Source organism: Plecotus auritus (assembly GCF_963455305.1).
Source record: "Plecotus auritus genome assembly, chromosome: 4".
Taxonomy (NCBI): domain Eukaryota; kingdom Metazoa; phylum Chordata; class Mammalia; order Chiroptera; family Vespertilionidae; genus Plecotus; species Plecotus auritus.
The window spans coordinates 38,270,417-38,294,423 of NC_137775.1; the positions used below are offsets into that span (position 1 = coordinate 38,270,417).

Below are 24,007 nucleotides of genomic sequence, written 5' to 3' on the forward strand. Positions count from 1 at the left end.
TGTGAGCATAGTCTTGTTGTAGTTGAGACTTGATTGCCATTGGTGTCACTGGGAGGAATTGACCTCTATTATTGAACCCCTGTATATTATTCTTTATTTCAGTCAGAAATTGGCTGCGAGGACCAGCTGCAACTACAGTGGGAGAGCTGCAGTGCAGGAGACAGCCCTATGGAGCAGGAATTGCTTCAGTGGGGCTTTGGTGCTCACTGAGTCTGCCCCTTGCATGTGTCACTTATGGATGTGTAGAGTTGTAATCTGGTATGGTCTGATACTGACCACTGGGTACACTGGCTCTTGGGTCTCTAGGAAGATGCAAAGTCAGCCATTACCTGGGGCCACCCAGCAGGAGATACAGAGAGATCTGCAGATTCCTCCTCTTTGTATCCAGTTTGAAAGTGTCCAGATGAGGCCCAGCTATGAAGCAAGGCAGGTTGGTGCTGGTGCCGGGTCTTGGGCCTTTTATTGATAGGTTTGGGGCTCCCTAACCAAGCTGCAGCTTGTTTAGAGATTTTAGCATGAGTAAGAACAGTCCATTCATATGCAAAAGCCACTGCACACAGCTTGGGTGGGGTTGTAAATTGGATGAAGTGGGGTCTTAGGGAATCACCAGGGTGGAGCAAACAGAAATGACTGACAATCAGCCGTATGACCAGGGAGGTCCCAGTTGACAAAATATCTTAATGTGATTCAAGGTTTAAAAATACTGTACTTAGTACATCTATTAAATACAAATAAAGATGTATCGATGGTTTTAGTGGCTCGTGTTTGTATTTCTCTCAATTAGTTCATAATTTATTTTTACGTTGCAAATCCAGTAATTTATTTTAATGAATACATTGACTCCACTGGTATAGTCAAAATTAGGTCTTCTTATTAGAGACCTCCAAAGAAAACAATAAGTATATATAGGTTAAAAAAAATTATAGGACAGCTTTACTCAGATGTAGATCACATATCATATAATTTATGTATTTAAAGTATATAATTCAATAATTTTTAGTATATTCACAGAGTTGTGCAACCATCACTACAATCGATTTTAGAACATTTTTAGCACTCTAAAAATAAATGTCATTCAATAACAATTACTACCCATTCCATCCAACACCATCAGCCCTTCCAACCACTAATAACCTTTCTATTCCTATAAACATACTTATTCTGGACATTTCAGATAAACAGAATCATACAATATATGATCTTTTGTGTCTGGCTTCTGGGAGTAGAATGGTTGGTCATATATAACTATGCTTAACCTTTGAGGAAGCAGCTACACCATTTAACATTCCCACCAGCAGTGTATGAAGTCTCTAATTTCTCTACATTTGTTATTATCTGACTTTATGACTTTATTATTATAGCCAACATAGTGGGTGTGAAGTGGTATTTTGTTTTGTTTTTTTATTTGCATTTCACAGATAGCTACTGCCATTGAGCATCTTTTCACATACGTATTGGCCATTTGTGTCTTCTTGGAGAAATGTCTTCCTTTTGTTTTAAAATTGAATTTTTTGTCTTTTTTATTATTGAGTTATAAAAGTTGTTTATTCTAGATACAAGTATGATTTCCCAGAAGTTTCTCTTATTTGGTAGGTTGTCTTTTTTACCTTTTTGTGGATAGGTAAAATGTTAAGGTCTTTCAGTGTTCAGCTACCAGAAAGTATGGTTGAACAATTTACTAGGTTTGCATAATCTAATTACCTATAACATTATATATGTATCTTTGAAAGAAAATGCAGGCATTTATATACAAATTTGACTAGACAATAAATTTATCTTGATTAGCTATTAATTTAATGCTTTAAATAGTCTGAGGTAAATTTTCACATTGCAATCCGGTTATTTTACTTTGAGACCTTGTATTACTTACCTTTCAATTAAAATATCACAGAGATTAGTGTCATGACCATTCTGGATAAAATGTCTGAAACTAAAACAGTGTTTATTTTACAAACCAGAATTTTAGTTTTTATAGCAAAGGCTAATAAACGCTGGTTATTTTTATGACATTTAGTCTGAAAGGTACACATGGTTTTTTTTGTGTTTTTTTTTTGTTCTTGTTCTTGTTTTGAGATTTTGGCTTGAAACCACGGCTTGCAGTTTAATTTTTTAAGGCTGGGCTTTTTAGAAAAAAATGATACACCGTGGTGTGCGGGTCTTGAAGCAGTACCCAAACTGAGATTTACAGTCACTGTGAAAGTCAAAGTAATTACTGATTTTTTTCTATAATAATAACTACAAACAGTTACATATGAACTTTGGACATGTCATTTCATCAGTTTCTTGACATATTCATCACAAAAGAGTTTGTATGTTGTATTTTGCTGTTTATTTTACTGTTGTTTAATATGGAAATTTGGTCCTTAATTCAGTCCAGTTAGTCCCCTTGCAAATAGGGAAGGTAGGAGGGCATTCGTTACACATATATCATTAGCATTATAATGATATATTTATAAGAAATTATAAGGAAAAAATAAAATAAGTCAAATTTTATACTAGACTCAGTTGAAGGACCTCTTAGGAGTTACTCAGTATGAAAAAGATGTTCATTTGCATCGTTTTTCAATAAATTGTGCATTCTCTGACATCAACTTATGGGTATTCTATAATTTAATTAAATTGTGACCCCCAACTACCCAAAGTTAGTGCAGACCTCACAGGGTAGGGCATCTAGACTACCTCTACTTCAGATGCTGGCCACAAATGGGGTCTCTAGGCTACCCGCACTTCTGCCCAGCTGACTGCAAATTTGGGAATTCCCATGACCTTTCTCTCCTCCCCAGGTTTGGTAAACTGCTAAACCATCTCACAGAACTCAAGAAAACGCTATCTATACTAATAATAGAGGAATATGCAAATTGTCTGCAAGGCCATCACAGTAATGACCGAACAGCAGGCTGCATGGGGCGACAAGGCCGGCAGGGGGGTTAGTGAGGGATGACCAAATGACTGAACAGCAGGCTGCATGGGGCGACTAGGCCGGCAGGGGGGGCAGTTGGGAGCGACCAGGCTGGCAGGGGGGGCAGTTGGGGGTGACCAGGCCAGCAGGGGGGCAGTAAGGGGCGATGAAGACAGCAGTGGGGGCAGTTAGGGGTGACCAGGCTGGCAGAGGGGGGCAGTTGGGGGCGACTAGGCCGGCAGAAGGAGGCATTTGGGGACCACCAGGCTGGCAGCAGGGGCAGTAAGGGGTGACCAGGCTGGCAGGGGGGGCCAGTTAGGGGCAACCAAGCTGGCAGAGGGGGGCAGTTAGGGGCGACCAGGCTGGTGGGGGAGGGCGGGGGTGGGCAGTTAGGGGCAATCAGGCCAGTAGGCAGAGGTGGTTAGGGGTGATCAGGCTGGCACGGGGGGGCAGTTAGGGGTGATCAGCCAGGCAGGCAAGCAGTTAGGAGCCAACAATCCCAGATTGGGGGAGGGATGTCTGACTGCTGGTTTAGGCCCAATCCCTGGGATCAAGCCTAAACTGGCAGTCGTACATCCCCCAAGGGGTCCCGGATTGGAGAGGGTGCAGGCTGGGCTGAGGGGATCCCCCTCCCTCCGTGCACGAATTTCGTGCACTGGGCCTCTAGTACTTATATAGTTTATTATAAAGGATACAAATCAACTGTCAGACGAAAAGATACATAGGGCATGGTTCAAAAGGGTCCTGAGCTGAGATGCTTCTGTCCCTGTGGAGTTGGGATGCAGCATCCTCAGTATGTTTACTAACTAGGATGTTTCTCAACACCTCATTAGTCAAGAGTTTTTATTGACAAAGGCAACAGTGATTAAATCATTGGCTATTGATGATTGAACTAAATCTTAAAGACCCTCCCCCCTTCCTGGATGTGAGGTAGGGGGGAATAGAGTTGAAAGTTCCAACACTGATTATATGGTTGGTTCCTCTGGCAACCAGCCCCCATTGTGAAGCTACCTAAAGGCCCCCACCAAAAGTCATCTCAGCATAAATTCAGATATGATCAAAGGAGTTGTTATGAAAAACAAAAAATACTACTATCATAAAGGAAATTCCAAGGGTTTTAGGAGTTCTGTACCAAGAACTGGGCACAAAGACCAAATTTTATGTGTATTACACCCTCTGTATTCCAGGCTCTCTGCGAGGCATTAAGAATAGGAAGAATGAGAAGACATGACACATATGTTCAAGGAAGTTACACATGTAGGTGTGGAGACAGAGACAGTAACGTTGCATATTACATGAAGATTAGGTTCTGAAGTAAAGATATGAGATTAAAACCTCATAGGCAGAATTAGCCTTGACAATATCTTATATTGCATGAAATCTGCCATACTATCTTTCTACAAGTCCAACAGCTTAGTTTACCTCAGATATAGATACTAATCACTGTTTCCTCAGTTGAGTCTAGTTCTGTGGTCAGCAAACCGCGGCTCGCCAGCCACATGCGGCTCTTTGGCCCCTTGAGTGTGGCTCTTCCACAAAATACCACAGCCTGGGCGAGTCTATTTTGAAGAAGAGGTGTTAGAAGAAGTTTAAGTTTAAAAAATTTGGCTCTCAGAAGTAATTTCAATTGTTGTAGTGTTGATATTTGGCTCTTTTGACTAATGAGTTTGCAGACCACTGGTCTAGTTGAATAGTTGGCCCACAGTTAGAGCCGTGTTTTATGAAAACTATGAACTGTGTCTTTTAAATAGTAGAATCACACTTAGTTGCCTCTCAACAGGAGATGCTTCCACTGTTAGAGGCACCAAGTAACTGAGACTAACTAAAGAACAATAGATTTCTAAACTGTGCCTCATGTCACTAAATAAATTTATTAACTGGACACACTGGCACCATTTAATTGTGTTGTCATATTTATTCATTTGGTCTCTTTCTCTGTGTCTCTTCCCATTACTCTCAGTCAATAAAATGCATATATGATGTGATTCCACTGTGTATAAACATATATATAGCATAATGTGATAAGTGCCATAATAGATTTATATGTGTGCTACAAGGACATAAATGAGGAAACATGTTTTAAACTTACTTTTGAGGGTTAAGGAAGGCATGTGTAGTTGAATTAGCAAGTGAGCTCATCCTTGAATTAGCAGGTGAGCTAGTCCTTCAAGAATGAGATGTAGTTACAGTGTTTGTCATCTAAATACTAACATATTCTTTGTTCTCTTTAAAAAATACTCTTTACATCAATCTTTTTCCTATTTCTTCAGTGATGATTCTTCTGGTTATAGAATATATTAATTCAAGGAAATGTATTGAGCACATGTGAGACGTGGCTGAGGCAAAGGATTCTAACACTCAGAGTTTCTTTGGCTTGTGATGTTTCTATAAAATCTCATTTGGATAGTATCCCAAATTTACTGGTGAATGTAAATTTGTGAGAATTGTTTTTCCCCATTGAGTAGGCAGACATAATGTGTTCTTCAGTTCTATATAGTTTTATACCTGCCATTTTGCTATTTGTTTTCTCTATGCTTTATGCTTTTTTGTTGCTCCATTCTTCTATTACAGCTTTCTTTTATGCTAAAGAGATATTTCCTAGTATACTATTTTAATTCTATTATTATCTTGTATAATTTTTAAGCTATTTTTTTTGTGGTTGCTCTGTGTTATACTTAACATTTTACTTTAAAACAGTATAGTTTGGATTAATCCCAATTTAATTTTAATAGCATATAAAAACTTTGCTTCAGTATAACCCCATTTGTACAACCCCATTAACACAATTAAAATGATCTTATGTACCTGTCCTTTAAATGAGATGGAAGAAAAGAGTTAAAAATACATTTCTGTTATCTTTTGTATTTACCTGTGTGTTTACTTTACTGGTGCTTCCTTCTTGCTTAGTGTGGACTTGAATTACTGTCTATTGCCCTTTCATTTGAGCCTCAACTTAAATACCCTTTAATATTTCTTGTATGACAAGTCTTTTAGAGACAAATTCTCTCAATTTTTATTTATCTGGCAATGTCTTAATTTCTTTTTTCCCCACTTCAGCCAGCTTTCCCTTGTTTTTTGAATATTAGATTTGCTATATATAGAATTCTTGGTTGAGTCTTTTCCAGTCATTGTACTAACTATATCAGCCCACTGTCTTCTGGCCTCCATGATTTCTAATGAGAAATCAGCTATTTATCTTATTGTGGAAACTATGTTCATGATGAATTGCTTTTGCTGCTTTTCCTTTGTCTTTTAATAGTTTGGCAATCATATGTCTAGTGTGGTTCTCTTCAAGTGTTATATACTTGGAGTTTATTGAACTTCTTACATTGCAGGTTGTTTCCCATCAAATTTGGGAAGTTTTGGGCCACTTTGTTTTATACAATATTTTTTCTTTCTTTTCCTCTCCTCTCTCTCTGAGACTCACATTATGTATATGCTGGTATGCTTATTGGAGTCCCACAGATCTCTGAGGCTTTGTTAATTCTCCTTTATTTTTTTTAAAATCTTTATTGTTCAGATTATTACAATTGTTTATCCTTTTTCCCCCATAGCTCCCCTCCACCCGGTTCCCACCCCACCCTCTGCCCTTACCTTCCCACCACTGTCCTCATCCATAGGTGTACGCTTTTTGTCCAGTCTCTTCCTGCACCTCCCCATACCCTTTCCCCCTGAGAATTATCAGTCCACTCCCTTTCTATGCCCCTGATTCTATTATATTCACCAGTTTATTCTGTTCCTCAGATTTTTAATTCACTTGATTTTTAGGTTCACTTGTTGATAGATATGTATTTGTTGTTCATAATTTTTATCTTTACTTTTTTCTTCTTCCTCTTCTTAAAGAATACCTTTCAGCATTTCATATAATACTGGTTTGGTGGTGATGAACTCCTTTAGCTTTTTCTTATCTGTGAAGCTCTTTATCTGACCTTCCATTCTGAATGATAATTTTGCTGGGTAGAGTGATCTTGGTTATAGGTTCTTGCTATTCATCACTTTGAATATTTCTTGCCACTCCCGTCTGGCCTGCATAGTTTCTGTTGAGAAATCAGCTGACAGTCGTATGGGTGCTCCCTTGTAGGTAATTAACTGTTTCTCTCTTGCTGCTTTTAATATTCTCTCTTTGACTTTTGCTCTTGGCATTTTAATTATGATGTGTCTTGGTGTGGTCCTCTTTGGATTCTTTTTGTTTGGGGTTCTGTGTGCTTCCTGGACTTGTAAGTCTATTTCTTTCACCAGGTGGGGGAAGTTTTCAGTCATTATTTCTTCAATAGGTTTTCAGTATCTTGCTCTCTCTCTTCTTCTGGCACCCCCATAATTCTGATGTTGGTACGCTTGAAGTTGTCCCAGAGGCTTCTTACACTATCTTCAACTTTTTGGATTCTTTTTTCTTTTTGCTTTTCCGGTTGAGTGTTTTTTGCTTCTTTGTATTTCAATTCTTTGACTTGATTCTTGCGTTCCTCTAGTCTGCTGTTGGGTCTCTTTATAATATTTTTTATTTCAGTCAGTGTATGTTTAATTTCTAGTTGGTCCTTTTTCATATCTTTGAGGGTCTCGCTAAATTTATCAGCCTTTTCTGGGATATTCTTGAAAAGCCTTATAACTGTGGTTTTGAATTCTATATCCAGTCGTTTGTTTTACTCCATTTCTTTCGTTTGTGATCTGTTTCTTTGTCTCCGCTTTTTCGCTGCTTCCCTGAGTTGGTAGAGTAGCTTTGTGTGCTAGGTTTCCTATATGGCCCAGTGGGTCGGCCTCCCCAGTTAACCTGAGGTGGACACTCTTGGTGCTCCCCTTTGTGGACTGTGTGTACAGCCTTGTTGTAGTTAAGTCTTGATTGTTGTTGGTATCACTGGGAGGAATTGACCTCCAGGCCAGTTGGCTGTGAGGATTAGCTGTGTCTACGCTAGGAGAAGTTTGGTGCTGGAGACAGCCTTATAGGATCAGACTTCAATTCTCCTTTATTTTTATGGTTCCTCAGATTGGAGAATTTCTACTCACCTGTCCTTGAGTTTAGTTTTTTTTTTCCTTCTGCCAGTTAAAATGTGCTATCGACCCCCTCTAATAAATTTTTCATTTTAGTTACTATGCTTTTCAATTCCCACATTTCTAGTTGATTTTTTTAAATCAAATATTATCTCTTTATTTATATTTCCTATTAGGGAAGACATGATTCTCAAACTTTCCTAAAATGCTTCAGACAAGATTTCCTTTAGTTGTTTGAAATGTTTATAATACTTGTTTAAAGTCTTTGTCTTGTAAGATAAATGTCTGGACTTCTTCAGTGACAATTTCTGTCAACTACATATATATGTGTGTGTGTGTGTGTGTGTGTGTGTGTGTGTGTGTGTGTGTGTGTGTGTGTGTCAGTGTCATACTTCCCTGTTACTTTGTATGTTTTTAGATTTTTCTGTTACTGAACACTAGATATTTTACATAATGTAACAGTTATGAAAATCCTATTTCTCCCTTCTCCAAGATTTGTTGTTGGTGTTGCTGTTTCTTTAGTGACTTTTCTAGGCTAATTCTGTACAGTCTCTATTTTTTGAAGTCTCTGCCCAGATAGTTTAGTGGTCAGTTTATGATTGGCCAGAGATGTCTTTAAATGCCTTGAACAAGTAGGTCTCTTTCTAGCTTTTGTTGAGGGGTCTTTCTGTGTGTTGGAGCTCAGTCTCAAGGTTAACCAGAAGTGAAAGATTAGAAGTATATCAGGTCTTCCTGAACATGCGTACAGCTCCACACATATGCATAGCCTTTTACATTCCCAGAACCCTGTTAGAGTTTTTCAAAGCCATTTATTGGCATTTCATTCCTCGGTTTTTCCTTTTAAGTTTTTTGTTCAGCGTCTTGTTAGCTGCAACTGGTAAAATTCCTTTAGACAACTGTGATGTTAAACAGTTGCTGTTGATTGTTTTCAACAAAAATGTAGTGGATAGGACTCTGCACATAGAGTGAGCTCTGAATCTGATCAAATAAAAACAAGCCCTGAGAATGCTTGCCAGGCAGGTCAAATAGTGACAGTTTTTTGAGAATGGGGCTCTGGAGAACTCCAAATCTATTCTGGCCTCTCCAGTGCCTCTTTGGTTATTGGTTTACATAGCTACTATAGTTATAAGGGTTTGGTTTTCAAGGCTACCCAGGAGCTTGGGGAGCAGGGGGCATTGGGTTAGGGCAGTGGTCGGCAAACTGCAGCTCTGTTGACTAATGAGTTTGCCGACCACTGGGGTAGGGGCTTAATCACAAGGAACAACAACAGCCTGTAATTATTGGAATGGAGAATCTAGGTCAGCGGTTGGCAAACTCATTAGTCAACAGCGGTTTGCTGCTCTGTTGACTAATGAGTTTGCCGACCACTGGGTTAGAGCAAGTTAGAATACCACAAAGCTTGCTGTTATTGCTAAGAGGCAACTGTGTGTTTTTTGTTTGTTTGTTTGTTTGTTTTAATAATCACTACTTAGTCCTGGCTAGGTGGCTTGGTTGATTGGAGCATCATCCTGATTCACCAAGGTTGTGGGTTCGATCACCGGTCAGGGTGCATGCAAGAGTCAATCAATGAATGCACGAATGGGTGGAACAGCAAGGCAATGTTTCTCTCTCTCTCCCTCTCTCTCTCTAAAAAAAATAATAATAATTTAAAAAGAGTGCTAATCCTATTTTAAAAAACACTACTTAGTTTGTCACAAGCCTTTATTTAAATCCTACAAAGCTGAAAAAAGCTGGTTTTGACAGTATTTGAAAGTGTTCTTGTTGCTTTTTGAGGAGCGGGTTTACAAAAATCCTTCCTCTGCCATACTGGAAGTGCCTCTTCCCAGTCCTGTATACTTTTATCTGTATCCTCCCTCAGTCTTTGATTCAGCTTCTTGTTGATTGCCTTCTCTTGCGCATTTCTGCTGGATCCTTGGAACTCTGGTTCCCTGGCTAGCATACTAAAATGCTCCATTATTCAGTGACTATCACCTGCCTGGCAACCTTCTCAGAGGCTCATTCTTTCACATCCCACATAAATCAAAATTCTGTTTCTCCCGTAGGTATTAGTATTTGGCTTAAGGCCCTTCTTTTGTTTATTCTTCCTGATTACCCCATTGTTTCTCCTATTTTCCAATCTTTCTTTTCTAGCCTTGATCTCTCACATAAGCTCTACATCTGTGTATCTAATTGTGCTTAATGTAAATCTTTAAAAATTCTGTAGACATAAAATTCCATAAATTCTAAACTAAAACTATCTTCTTTCTCAGTTTTCTTTGAATGATGTTTCCAGTCATCCAGTTGCCTAAACCAAAAATTTGGGTCATCTTTGATTCTTTCTCCTTTAGCCTACCCATAATATCCAGTCAGTTACCTCTCGATACTATGCCCCAAATCCTTCGTGATAGTTTCTCAATCTCTATTGACATCTCCCACCTGAATTACTCTAGCAGCCTCCTGTTACTAGTATAGTCTTCCCAGCTTCTCCATAATGTGTCCGCAAGGGAACTTTATAAAATGCAAATTAATACAGATCACAGTCTATGCACACACATGCACACACACTTTGCCTTTCTCTTCATTGCACACCTTGCTCCATTCTAACTACATTTTTCCTGTTCCTAGACCATGCCATGTTCTCTTTTGTGTATACTGCAACATTATTTCTCACTTTGCTTTTTTTTGTTGCTACTTCTGGGAAGCCTTCCTGTAGTCTCACAATCTTAGATACTTCTGGATATAGAATTACCATACTCTAATTGCCTATTTGCTCATATTTATTATATGCAAAAAGGAAAAAATTCACCCATTGTCTGGTTTAATGTTTATATGTAGTTTTATAATTGAAATAAACCTGAATGTCACCTGAAAAAAAATATAGCATAAACATTGCTTCATGCTAGAAAATATACTTCCACACCACCTGTTGCTGAGGTTGGCATACTTTTTCTGTAAAGGGCTACATAGTATATATTTTAGGTCAACTCTGAGTAGAGCCTGTAGCAGAAGCAGCCCCAAACCATTCTAAATGGGTATGATGTATGCCAATAAAACTTTATTTGCAAAAACAGGCAGCAAGCAGAATTTAATATGAATTTATTCTATGATACCAATCCTATCTAATAAAAGAGTAATATGCAAATTGGCCATCACTCCCAACACACAAGATGGCTGCCCCCATGTGGTCAAAGATGGCTGCCCCCATGTGGACACAAGATGGCCGCTACAAGATGGCCATCAGGGGAGGGCAGTTGGGGGCAATCAGGCCTGCAAGGGAGGGTAGTTGCGGGTGATCAAGCCTGCAGAGGAGGGCAGTTAGGGGTGACCTGGCCGGCAGAGGAGGGAAGTTGGGGGTGACTGGGTCTGCAGAGAAGGGCAGTTGGGGGGTACCCAGGCCTGCAGGGGAGAGCAGTTGGGGGGAACCAGGCCTGCAGGGGAGGGCAGTTAGGGGTGACCAGGCCTGCAGGGGAGGGCAGTTAGGAGTGACCAGGCTGGCAGAGGAGAGAAGTTGGAGGCCATCAGGCTGGCAGGGGAGCAGTTAGGCATCAATCAGGCTGGCAGGGGAGTGGTTAGGGAGTGATCAGGCTGGCAGGCAGAAGCGGTTAGGGGCAATCAGGAAGGCAGGCAGGCGAGTAGTTGGGAGCCAGCAGTCCTAGATTGTGAGAGGGGTCCCAGATTGGAGAGGGTGCAGACTGGGCTGAGGGACACACACCCCGGTGCATGAATTTCATGCACCAGGCCTCTAGTATACCATAATTACTTAATCTCCTATTTTTGGAAATTTAAATTGTCTTTATTATTTTTTCACTGTTGTTAGTAATACTATATTAGCATCATAATATCTAAATCTTCAGGTATATTTTTAATTTTTTGATTAGGTTAAATTCTGAAAATGTAATTTCTAAGGCTAACTTAGTATATTCTTAAGACTTTTAAAAATGAGAATATGTGATATAATACTTGCCTTCTAATTGTGACTATGAGGAGTTTTGTTTGGGTCATTTTGTAGTTTTATGGGGTGAGGAAAGAAAGATGGGGTGAAAATTTAGAAAGAAGCAAAGGAAAACCGGAAGGAAGCAGATTGAGTTAATGATTGTGATATAAAACTTTAGGAAAAGATATTCTAGGAAGGAAATCTGAAAAATTCTATAAACAAATTCTCCTGTTCACATACCAAGATTTTTTTGTGTGATAGCTCTGTAGAGTTTTATTGAAAATTTTGTGTAGATTGAGTGTGAGATTTGGGAAATTGGGTTTGCAAATTATAAAATAAGCATTTCTTACTAAATCTTTTAAGATACTCTTAGGCCAGCATGATTGTGATTGTAGTTACTAAAAAAGAAGACAGTAAACTTTTCCATTCTGGATGATGAAGTTTAGTTAGTTAGAACAGAGATTGGGAAACTACTATCCATGGACCAAATCCTTCCCATTGTTTTTGTAAATGAAATTTTATTGGAACCCAGCCATGCCCATTCACTTAAGTACTGCCTACGGCTGCTTTCAGGCTACTACAGCAGAATTGTATCAGAGATAGTATGGCCCATAAAGCCTAAAATATTTGCTATCTGCCACCTTGCACAAGAAATTTGCAGACCCTAGAATTAGAGTAATGGTATGTGTTAGTCTTTCTGTTTATGAAACACTAGTGGCCTTGTGTATGAATTTGTGCACAGGTGGGTCCCTCAGCCTGGCCAGTGATCAGGGCTGCAGGAGGTTGATCAGGGGGGAAGGGCTGAGGGAGTTTGGCTGGCCGGGGGGAGGGGCCAAGGGAGGTTGACTGTGGGAGCACACTGACCACCAGAGGGCAGCTCCTGTGTTGAGCGTCTGCTCCCTGGTGGTCAGTGCACATCATAGTGACTGGTCAATCGGTCGTTTGGTCACTTAGGCTTTTAAATATATAAATTTTACCAATATTCTCTTTCATAATTCATTATTTATGTATATGTACCTATGTGAAAATGACATAAATTAGAAATTTTATATGCATACTAGAGGCCTGGTGCATGAAATTTGTGCATGGGGTGGGGGTTGTGTGTCCCTCAGCCCAGCCTGCACCGTCTCCAATCTGGGACCCCTCGAGGGATGTCCGACTGCCCATTTAGGCCCGATCCCGGTAGGATAGGGCCTAAACGGGCCGTCGGACATCCCTCTCACAATTCAGGATGGCTGGCTCCCAACTGCTCGCCTGCCTTCCTGCCTGATTGCCCCTAACCACTTCTGCCTGCCAGCCTGATCACCCCCTAATCACTCCCCTGCCAGCCTGATCGACAACTAATGGCTCCCCTGCTGGCCCAATTGCCCCTAACTGCCCTCCCTTGCCAGCCTGGTCACCCCTAACTGTCCTCCCCTGCAGGCCTGGTTGCCCCTAACTGTCCTCCCCTGCTGGCCCGGTCACCCCTAACTGCCCTCCCCTACTGTCCTGGTCACCCCCAACTGCCCTCCCCTGCAGGCCTGGTTGCCCCAACTGCCCTCCCCTGCAGGTCTGGGTCCCCCCCAACTGCCCTCCCCTGCAGGCCTGGGTCCCCCCTAACTGTCCTCACCTGCTGGCCTGATTAGCCCACAACTGCCCTCTTCTGCTGGCCATCTTGTGGTGGCCATCTTGTATGTTGGAGTGATGGTCAATTTGTATATTACCTCTTTATTATATAGGATAGGATGGATCTACAAAAATAAAGGTAATTTTGCTAGGAATAAATTAATAAGATTTTAGATGCACAATTTTATTAAGAGACCAATTCCAGGCACTTAAGATATAGAAAAAGATGCCCAGCCGGCATGGCTCAGTGGTTGAGCATCGACCTAGGAACCTGGAGGTCACAGTTCAATTCCCATTCACTGCCTGGGTTACCAGCTCCATCCCCAGTGTGGGGCATGCAGGAAGCAGCTGATCAATGATTCTTTCTCATCACTGATGTTTCTCTTTCTCTCTCTCTCTCTCCCTCCCTCACTCCTTCCCTCCCTCCCCCTTTCTCTCTGAAATCAATAAAAATACTTTTTTTAAAAAAGGAATTTCAAACTCTTAAAATTTTTTTGAAACCTATATACAGCCCCACTGGTGTGGCTCAGTGGTTGAGCATCGACCTATGAACCAGGCGGCCATGGTTCAATTCTTGGTCAGGGCACATGTCCGGGTTGCGGGTTTGATCCCCAGTGGGGGTTGTGCAGGAGGCAGCAGATCAATGATTCTCTCCCATCGTTGAGATATAACAAAAACAAACAAACAAAAAAGAAGCCTATGTATATAGACTTATTCTCCCGGAAATCGTTCATATTCCTACTGGACTTGTTGCCTTAATTCAGTTTGGCAGAACCATAAGGGGGCATTCAGAAAGTAGCCATATTTTCTTTCTTTGTATCCACATGTTACCTAGAAATAGCTAATATCCTAAATCATTTAAGAATCTCAAATGAGCCCTGGCTAGTGTGGCTCAGTTGTTTGGAGATTGTCTGAGTGCACTGGTCAATCCCCAGTTGGGGGGAGTGCAGGAGGCAGCCAGTCGATGTTCTGCTCTCATATCAATGTTTCTCTCTCTCTCTCTCCCCCTTCCTCTCTCTAAGTATCAATTTTTTTAAATCTTATAAGAAAAAGAACCTCAAATCATTTAGTAATGTTTCAAAATGGCACTGCTTTCACTAATTTTATTAAAATATTCTTTTAAAACTGTGTGTGGAACTCCTTGGAGTATAGGAAAAGCCTCAGGACTGAAGCCAAAGGTTCCTCTTAATTAGGTCACTAAATCTGAGTCCTTATTCCCAACTACTTACCTCTGGACGTCTTTTATGCTAGAGAAGCCACTAATTTAATACCTAAGCCACTGATTTTGGGGCATTTTCTCACAACTGAACATAATCCTAACTTATGGTAGACTAGTTTATCTCTATGGGACTTACAGCATGTCGCTCCACACATTTTTGAGGGGTAGAGCTGATGAAGGGAAGTAAATAGAACTGGTGTATATCTTTATCAAGATAAAGCAGTGCTATTATAGAGCTACAAGTTTTACAATAATCAAAGACATAATGTTGCTAAAAAATTGACTCTCACGTTTGTTTTTACACATTTTTCTTTCCTTATTTATCTTTTTGAAGTTTCTTATTTTATCTTTCTCATTATATTCTATGATACTTTTCTGTATTAGAGTCATTAGTGCTAGGCCAAGAGTTTTTTATTATGCTGCCATTGTTCTTCAGGGGGTTGTCCTTGAGGGAGGGTGGTGAGTAAGACACTGAACTATCACCAGTTGCTGGAGAATCAGAGGAAGGTACACTTACCTCCCCAATCCAGGACCCCTCGGGGGATGTCCGACTGCCGGTTTAGGCCCCATCCCAGTTGGACATCCCTTTTGCAATCCGGGACTGCTGGCTCCTAACCGCTTGCCTGCCTGCCTACCTGATCGCCCCTAACCACCTGCCTGCCAGTCTGATCACCCCCTAACTGCTCCCCTGCCGGCCTGATCGCCCCCTAACTGCCCTCCCCTGCCGACTTGATCGCCCCTAACTGCCCTCCCCTGCCAGCTTGATCACCCCTAACTGCTCCCCCCTGCCGGCCTGATCGCCCCCTAACTGCTCCCCCTGCCAGCCTGATCGCCCCCTAACTGCTCCCCCCTGTCAGCCTGATTGCCCCTAATTGCCTCTGCCTGGGCCCCTGCCACCATGGCTTTGTCCGGAAGGACGTCCAGAAGGTGTCCAGTCTAATTAGCGTATTACCCTTTTATTAGTATAGACTAGGGGCCTGGTGCATGAATTCGTGCATGGGTGGGGTCCCTCTGGGTGGCCTGCAGAGATCGGGCCAAAACCTGCAGTCCAATGCCGCCTGCAGCTTCTACCTGACGCTCCTACTCATCCTGACCCCACTGTGCCTGCCACAGGCTTGCGCCCAATCAGTCCTGATTGGGAGAGGCTCACGCTGCTACAGCAGCGCTCACCAGCCATGAGCCCTGCGTCTGGTGCCCACCCAAGGGGAGTGGCCTGCAGGATCGGGTTGAAACCACGTCTCCGACATCCCCTGAGAGGTCCTAGATTGTGAGAGGATGCAGACCAGGCTGAGGGACCCCACTGGTGCACAATCAGGCTGGGGAGGGACCGCAGGAGGGCTCCAGGGTGTGTCCAGCCGATCTCGCTCAGTCCTGATTGGCCGGACCCCAGCAGCAAGCTAACCTACCAGTCAGAGCATCTGCCCCTTGGTGGTCAGTGCACATTATAGCGAGTGGTTGAGCAGCCTTAGCATATCATTAGCATATTACGCTTTGATTGGTTGGTTGTTCTGCCATTCTATCTATTTGCATATTACCCTTTTATTACATAGGATATGTTTATTTAGCACTTACCCTCTGTTTGTTCTGGGTCTTGGGAATATTATGATCATTCAAACACAGCATCAGCTCCCAAAGAATTTGGGAGAGTCAGATAAGGAAACAGGTATTTTCAGGACAAAATAAGAACTGAGAAATTAAGGATTAAGGAAGCCAACATTAAGTTGAACCAACATAGTTAAATGGAAAGAACATTGATTTTAGATTTTTATTAATCTGTTTTCAAATCCTGATTCAATTACTTAATATCTCTGTGACTTTAGGAAAGTTAAACTTTATGATACTTGCAAGGTTATTCTAAATTTTAGAAATAAATATATTTAAAGCACTTAGTCCAGTGCCTACTGAATAAATCATTTCTGCTTTTTTCCCCTAAGTCATATACCACAATTATTGTAGTTCCACAGGCTATAAATAAAAAGATAATTCCTCTGGTGCCTACTTCACAGGAGATGTGAAAATAAGTATTTTTTAAAATATGTGAACTTTAAAAGAATAACAAGAATGAAAAAAAATTTAAAAAGTTAACTTTGTGAACACCCTTCCTATAAAGAAATCATTAGTAAAAATCATATTTTATGATTGGGTCTCTTAAATTTACCCAGATTTCTATTAAAATATATGGACTGTAAAATTAATATTTTAGCAACTTACAATAGTTCTTATAAATATATTGTTATATTAGTAATTCAGTAATCACTGATCTTAGATTTGTCAACTTAAAAGGTAATACTTCTCTGTCTCTCCACCTTTCTTATCCCATGCTTTACCATGCCAGTTTCTTTTAACCAAATTGTGGTTTGTATCCAGAAGGGTAATGGTTATTATGTTTTTTTCATGAGATGTTTAAAAAGTATTCAAGTAGATCATCAGTAAACCAATTAATTACGTTTTCTTAAGACTCTCTCACTATAACTGAATTTTTTTTTCTATTCGAAGAAATAAAAGCTTGGCCAGCGTGGTTCAGTGGTTGAGCATCAACCTATGAACCAGGAGGTCATGGTTTGATTCTCAGTCAGGGCATATGCCCAGGTTGCTAGCTTGATCCCCAGTGTGGGCCATGCAGGAGACAGCCGATCAATGATTCTGTCATTATTGATATTTCTATCTCTCTCTCCCTCTCCCTTCCTCTTTGAAATCAATAAAAACATGTTTTTTAAAAGAATTTTAAAACTGCAATAGTTAGGAAATAGTACCATGTCATATATAGAAATAAAACTAGCTGAAGAATTTGCTTTTAATTGAAAATATTTTTTATTACCTTGCTACTAAGTAACATAACTGCTGCTAAAAATAGAAACTGAAATTGGTCTAACCGCTTGTAATTCTTTCAAAAGTGTGGAAAGTTGATAGTTCAAATCAGAGTACTGCATTCAGAAGGATATTGATCTTATTCCATTATGTGACTTATCTTTCCAATTTTGCTCTTCTTTATGTAATAACTTCCAGATTTATTAATTCTGTTATAATGTACCTTCAGAATAAGACAAGCTGGTGTTAGTCATTATAAAAAGTATAAACACAGTTATCAACAGAACATAGAACAATTTTCTATACATTTTATATAAATCATTCTAAATTATATTTAGGAACTAGTAATCAAACAAATAGTTCCTTTCCTACCAAAAGAAATAGCCCAGTGAAACAGGAGTATAGGGGTTGGGCAAGAAGCATACGATTGTGTTGGCAGGAGCGTCAGGGATAGTGAGTGACAGCATGAGAAAAATGGATGTGTTCTTCCATCACTGCTGCTCTCCTCTGTATGTGAAATTAGACAAATAGCATGGATGCAAAGGGAACTAGGGACAATGCTCAGGGGACAGGAACCACTTCCAGACAGCTCTGCCAGATTCATGAGAGTAGTGGTGCGTCTGCTTTTTGTTGTTGCTGTTGTTACTTAACCTTGTCACAGATACATTACTGTTTCTGTGGCACTTCTTTTGTGGGTTCTTACTCATATTACTTTCTTTATCATGACTGTGCCGGATTGTCTGTTGGCAAATCAGCACCATTTACGCCTTCTTCACCTTGCCTGATATAATGTCTCTCTGGGAAGTGTGTGTGCTTGTTACTTTCTCCTCTCATTGTGTCTCCTTGTGTCCCACTCCATCAAATATGCAATTTAGATATCCAGAAGTCCATTACAGACAACTGACAGAGATTTTCTTTTGATTTGTTTTTGTCTGTTTTTTTTTTTTTTCCCCATTCCCTTCTCGCGCACCCCTCCCCGCCCCACCCCCGGCAGCAAAATTCCACACACTGAAACTATTTTTACCTTCTCCTTTCACCTAGAGCTGTCTCTATCTTAGGGAAGTCTCTTATTTGAAAACATTTATGCCAAGGTAGACATTCATTGATCTATTTAGTTGACTTTCTGTGAATTTTTATAAGCTTCATAACACTGTGCCAAGTCGTATTATAGGGTGATTCAGCAAAGTATATAAAACTAGTTAGATTGTGAGGGTGAAATATTCAAACATATTTCCACCAAAACTACTGCTTAAGTCATACTATACTGCTTATGTTTATAAAATGCTCCTAAATCTTCTGTTGTAAAATATAGTTAATACAGGTGGCTTTAATTATGGGTTAGTTTTCTTCAACCCTTACCTTAGATAATCTGTTGTCATAGAACATTTAAATGACATGATTTTGAGCTTTGTACTGTTGAAATTTTTAAATGCATCTAAGACTAAACTTTATAATGTGTTACATTTTAGGTCAGAAGACATGTCTTCATCTACATGGCATCTTTCCTTACCTCTATGTGCCATACGATGGTTATGGACAGCAGCCAGAAAGCTATCTTTCTCAGATGGCATTCAGTATCGACAGAGCACTTAATGTGGCTTTAGGCACTCCATCTTCCACTACTCAGCACGTGTTCAAAGTGTCATTAGTATCAGGAATGTAAGTATATGATATCATCTTTTAAATTTTTTATTTATCTGTATTTCTATTGCCATTCTAATTAAAAGAAAACATATCCAATTAAAATACACTCTTCATTTTTCTTTTCTAATCCGATGGAACTAGAGCAATACAATATAGATGGTTAACAGTAATTTTTGTTTTAACCTTTTCCATTTCTTTGCTTTCTAAAACTGTATAAGTTCATGTAATTCATTCTACAGATATTAATTAAGCAACTCTGTGTACCAGGAACTGCTCTAGGCATTTGGGATATATTGGTGAATAAAACAACGATTTCTGCCCCATGTAGGTTACATTCTATTAATGGAAACAGAAAATGACCAATAGATAAGACATGAAATAAATTTATTTATTTATTACATGATAATTAGTACTCTAGAACAAAAGATGTAGAATAGGATAAGAAGAATCAGTAGTGTAGGGTGGGGAAGTGCACTGGTGGCAATTTTATATAGGGTAATAAAGGGAAGCAATTTGACATCTGAGCAAAGACTTAAATGTGAGGGAGTACAAATAGCCTGGAGGCAGGTGTGTGAAATGCAGGGTGGAAAGTAGAGTAGGATAAAATGAGGTTAGGGAGATATGAGAGGATGGAGATCATTTTGACCAGTGCTTCTCAAAGCATGGTTTTGTCCTTTGCTTTTCAGGATCACCAACATCAGCTTTATCTAAGTCTGGAGGCTGTCCCAGCCTCTCCTGGGTTTCTCTTCATTATCTCTCACAGGTGTTTCCCCTAATAAATTTCTTGTACATTTTGGCATCTGTTTCTCAAAAGACTTGGACTAATACATCTGATAACTTCGTCCAAATACATTCTTGGGTTCCACTCCACACCTAATGAATCGGAAATTTTGGTGGTAGGGCCCAGCAATTTGTGTTTTAACAAGCCTTTCAGATGATTCTGTTGCATGAGAAACACTACCATCGGCTGTTCCAAGGACTTTGGCTTTTACGCTGGGCTATTGCATGACTTTGAGCAACCATGATTTAGCTTAAGCTTAAAAGGATTACTTTAGCAACTGTGTTAAGAATAGATCATAGAGTAATAGGAATAGAAGCAGGGAGCGCATTAGGACTCTGTTTCATTAGTCTGGGTGAGAAAATACTGTGGCTGGCACTAGGGTGATAGCAGGGGAGAAGTGGACAGCTTCTGGATCTATTCTGAGAGTTGATTCAACAAGATTGGCTCTCTAAATGGATGAGGGTTTTGAGAGGAACCAAGCATGGCTACAAAAGTTTGAGTCTTACAGAAAAAAAAAAAAAAAAAAAAGGAAGGTGCAGGTAGAGCAGACTGGCAGGAAAGATTTGGAGCTTATACTGGAACATGAGTTTGTTATGTCTGTATGAAATCCAAGTGAAGATCATGAATCAGTATATTTCTACCTTAATCTAGGCTTTACTCTGGACCACCGCAGTATCCTTTTAATTGAATTCCCTTCTTCTGTTCTTGTCCAGAACAGCAAAATTACTCTTCTTACAGTGTAAATTGAATCCTTTTAAATTTAAAATCCTGAGTGGTTTCATATTGTTCATAGAATAAAACTTAAACTTCTAACCACTACCTGTGTGATCTGACCCCTGCTATTACCAGAGACTTAAACTCTTCAGTCAGTCATAGGAGTGAGGTGGAGGTTTTGGGGTGCCGCTGAAAGAAGCAGTTCCATGGGAGGATGAGAGATGGTAGAAGATATATTGGTGTGGAGTTACATTTCTCTGGTTCCATTTCTCCCAAGCCAGTCTTGAAAGAGGGGAGAAGCTGGGAGTTTAGCAGAGACAGAAATAAGGCAGTGTCCAGAGTTTTTGTTCCATGTTGTAGCCTGGTGTGGTTCAGCATTCAGGTCAGATTAAAGTCCATTTGTGGAGTCCAACATATCCATTCACCATGTGGGGAGAGTGTGCCCTTTTAACAGGAGTCACAGAAGCAAGGCACCCTGGAGCCGGGAGAGAGTGGCTCCTTTGTCTAGAAGTTATATATTTAGATTTCATGTGTTTGCAGCGGCCATGCCCATTCTGGCCAATTACCTGTTTCCAGATATGATTGACAGGCAAGCATTTTCCCATGTCACTTAGATCTTACTGGGCATTCATCTCAACTCCCTTTATCCAGTCTTTTCCCCCATCAATCAGCAGGCAATATACTTGGAGAAGGTTAAATGCAGCTTTTTTGCAAAGCTGTATTAATGGCATGCCTATAGCTAGTCGTCCCAGTAAATAATAACCAGGTTATTACAACAGCATCACTGCTATCTTTGTAACTTTCTTCACCATGTTCCGGAACATTGGTCTTTTAGTTTCTCTTACATGCCAAGCTCTTTCCCACCTTTCTACATGAAGTTTCCTTTCCTTGAGTTCTCTGTCCTTCTCTAACCCTTCACATCCTTCACCTCTCCAGAGAAGTTTTCTCTGGCTTCCTTACTTAAAATAGATTATTATTACTATTATTCTGTATCTCAGCCCATTCTTTGTTTTCTTTAGCACTTAATAGAGTTTGCAATTATTTTAATTTTTTGTTAATATACTTAATTTTTTGTATTTCTCTCACCATCAGGTAAACTTCATGAGAAAAATTACCATGTTTGTCTTGTTCATTGTTATATGCCTAGCACCTGGTGTTGGGGACTTAGTAGATAGGGCTCAATAACTATTTGGTTGAGTAAATGAATGAGGTGAAAGTTCACACCCATCTTATGACAGCAATAATTATGTTAAAGAGAATCATCAGCTTTATATTCTAACTTTTTTATGTTTACTGGTTTCTAAAAACTTTCCTATACATACTCTTATTTCAAAGTTTGAATCTTCAAACAGCCTAATGAAATGAATAATCAATCATTAATCTTTCTATATTTTTTATGAGTATTCATTAAAGGCATTGCCATATTTTTGAGTTATAAATCTGGATACCTGGCACAAAAGATGAGCTGTTCAATCTAATTTATGGTTACCAATTTCCTTTTTTTTTTGTATTTCAATATTTTTTGGCCTTTTTCTTACCTAGACCCCCTTTTTCCCTTACTATACATTCTAGTTTCTGTGATTCCTTTACTCCTTCCATACTCCCTGTTCTTTAAGATAGACAAAGTTGCATCTAGCTACCAAATTAAAATTCGTGCAAGATTTAATTCCAGTCTTCCTAGACTATGCATTATCCTGAGGCTGGGTTAAGATGACAGGACCTTAGGCTTATTTCTGAGATTCCTTGCCACTTATGTGTTAGGAGCCATTGAGTCAGTTTGGACTCCTGGTGACTGTACAAATAGTGATGTCCACAATGTCCTGTCCTCAGCAGCCCTGCCCAGCTCCTGTAGACTCCTGCCTATGGCTTCTTTTAGGGAGTCAATCCATCTCATATTTGGTCTTCCTCTTTATGCTGCCTTCTGTTTTTCCCAGCATTATTGTCTTTTCCAAAGAACCCTGCCTTCCCATGATATGCCCAAAGTAGGACAGCTTCAGTTTTCATACTTAGCTACCATGATTCTAGAAAGTATCCCATAAAGAGATTTTAAGTTGATCTAAGTTAATTAACTGAGATTTGTCCCTATTTGTGCTCATTTTCCTTCTCATCCTATATAATAAAAGGCTAATATGCAAATTATCCCCTCAACCGGGAGTTTGACCGGGGGGGGGGGGGGGGGCTGGCCAGCCAACCACCCGCAGCCCCTCCCCCTGGTTGGCCCAGCCCGATTGGGGTGGGCCGGCTGGACCCCACCCCAACACGAATTTGTGCACCGAGCCGCTTGTTATATTAAAGAACTAACTCTAATTATTGGATATAATTTTATAAGCATAAAAATATCTACCCTCAAACTCTGCTTTCTTCTGCTTTCTTCCCCTCAGTCTCCCTGTTGAGATATTTTGGCAAAATCAAGTAAAGCCAACAGTAGGAAATAAGGGTTTCAGGGTAAATTATACAGAAACTTTCTTGGTGGAAAGAAACAGAAAACTGAATTTATAGAGTTTTCAGGATATATTTTGGGGCAATAGTTAAGAAAACAGAATCCTAGATATACAAAGAATTTCAAAGGTTTAAAATTTGTATTCACTTTTTAAAAGTATGAGATTCTATATATAAAAAACTAAAGATTGTTAGCAAAACAAAAAAAAAGCAAAGATAACATGGACCACACGAACGCAGATTTAATCCCTCCTCCCTATTTATCTGGCTCCAGACAGTTATATTTATACATATGAAAAATATCATAGCACAGGAGGAATAAAGAGTTGAATTTTGCCAACAGGAGAGATAGGTCATTCATGTAATGTGTCTTTCTTTCACCCCTTCCTTCACAGCAACAAACTAGACAGGAAGTGTAAGTGTCATTAAAAAAAAAAAGTAAAGAAGGGTGGAGTTGTTAAGGGATAGGTAGTGATGGTCAGAGAAGGCCTTTCTGAGGAGTGAGTTTAAGCAGAGACCCGAGTGAAGATTGAAAGCAAGTCATGCAAAGTTTAGAGCAGAGCTTTCCTGGCAGAGGGAATGGAATGGCAAGTTACTTGAGAGTGAATCCAGTTAGAAGGGCTGAAATATTCAGAATGGCTGGAGGAAAAAGGAAGAGTGAGTGGTATGATGTAAGATTGGAGTGAGTGGCAAGGGTTACATAAAGAACTTTTCAGACCTTGGTAAATAGTTGGATGTTTTTAAAAATAAAAATTGTTTTATAGGAGTCACACAGATGACTCTGATCTAAAGTTTGAAACAGCTTTCTAAAAAAAGTTGTTTAAATATACTCCAAATAATGACTTAACTGACAAATTTCTCCTGTATTTAATATCCACTACACTTTGAGACATGACAGAGAGGTGGTGTCCTAATGTAAGTTCTACCTAGTGTCCATCATAAGGGGACAGTATTTTTAAAGTGAAAGCTGATTGGGTGTACCCAACTAAAGATTTAATCAAC

At 39.9% G+C, this 24,007-nt stretch overlaps 1 protein-coding gene across 2 annotated transcripts in view; it reads left to right on the plus strand.

Annotated features, from left to right (window-relative positions):
* Positions 1–24,007, plus strand: part of REV3L (REV3 like, DNA directed polymerase zeta catalytic subunit) — a 184,078-nt gene that overhangs the window by 53,793 nt on the left and 106,278 nt on the right. For both annotated transcript variants that reach the window (XM_080664192.1, XM_080664193.1), the window contains exon 2: positions 18,897–19,086. In XM_080664192.1, coding sequence (XP_080520318.1) covers positions 18,897–19,086 — 190 coding nt within the window. The remainder of the gene's footprint in view (positions 1–18,896; positions 19,087–24,007) is intronic.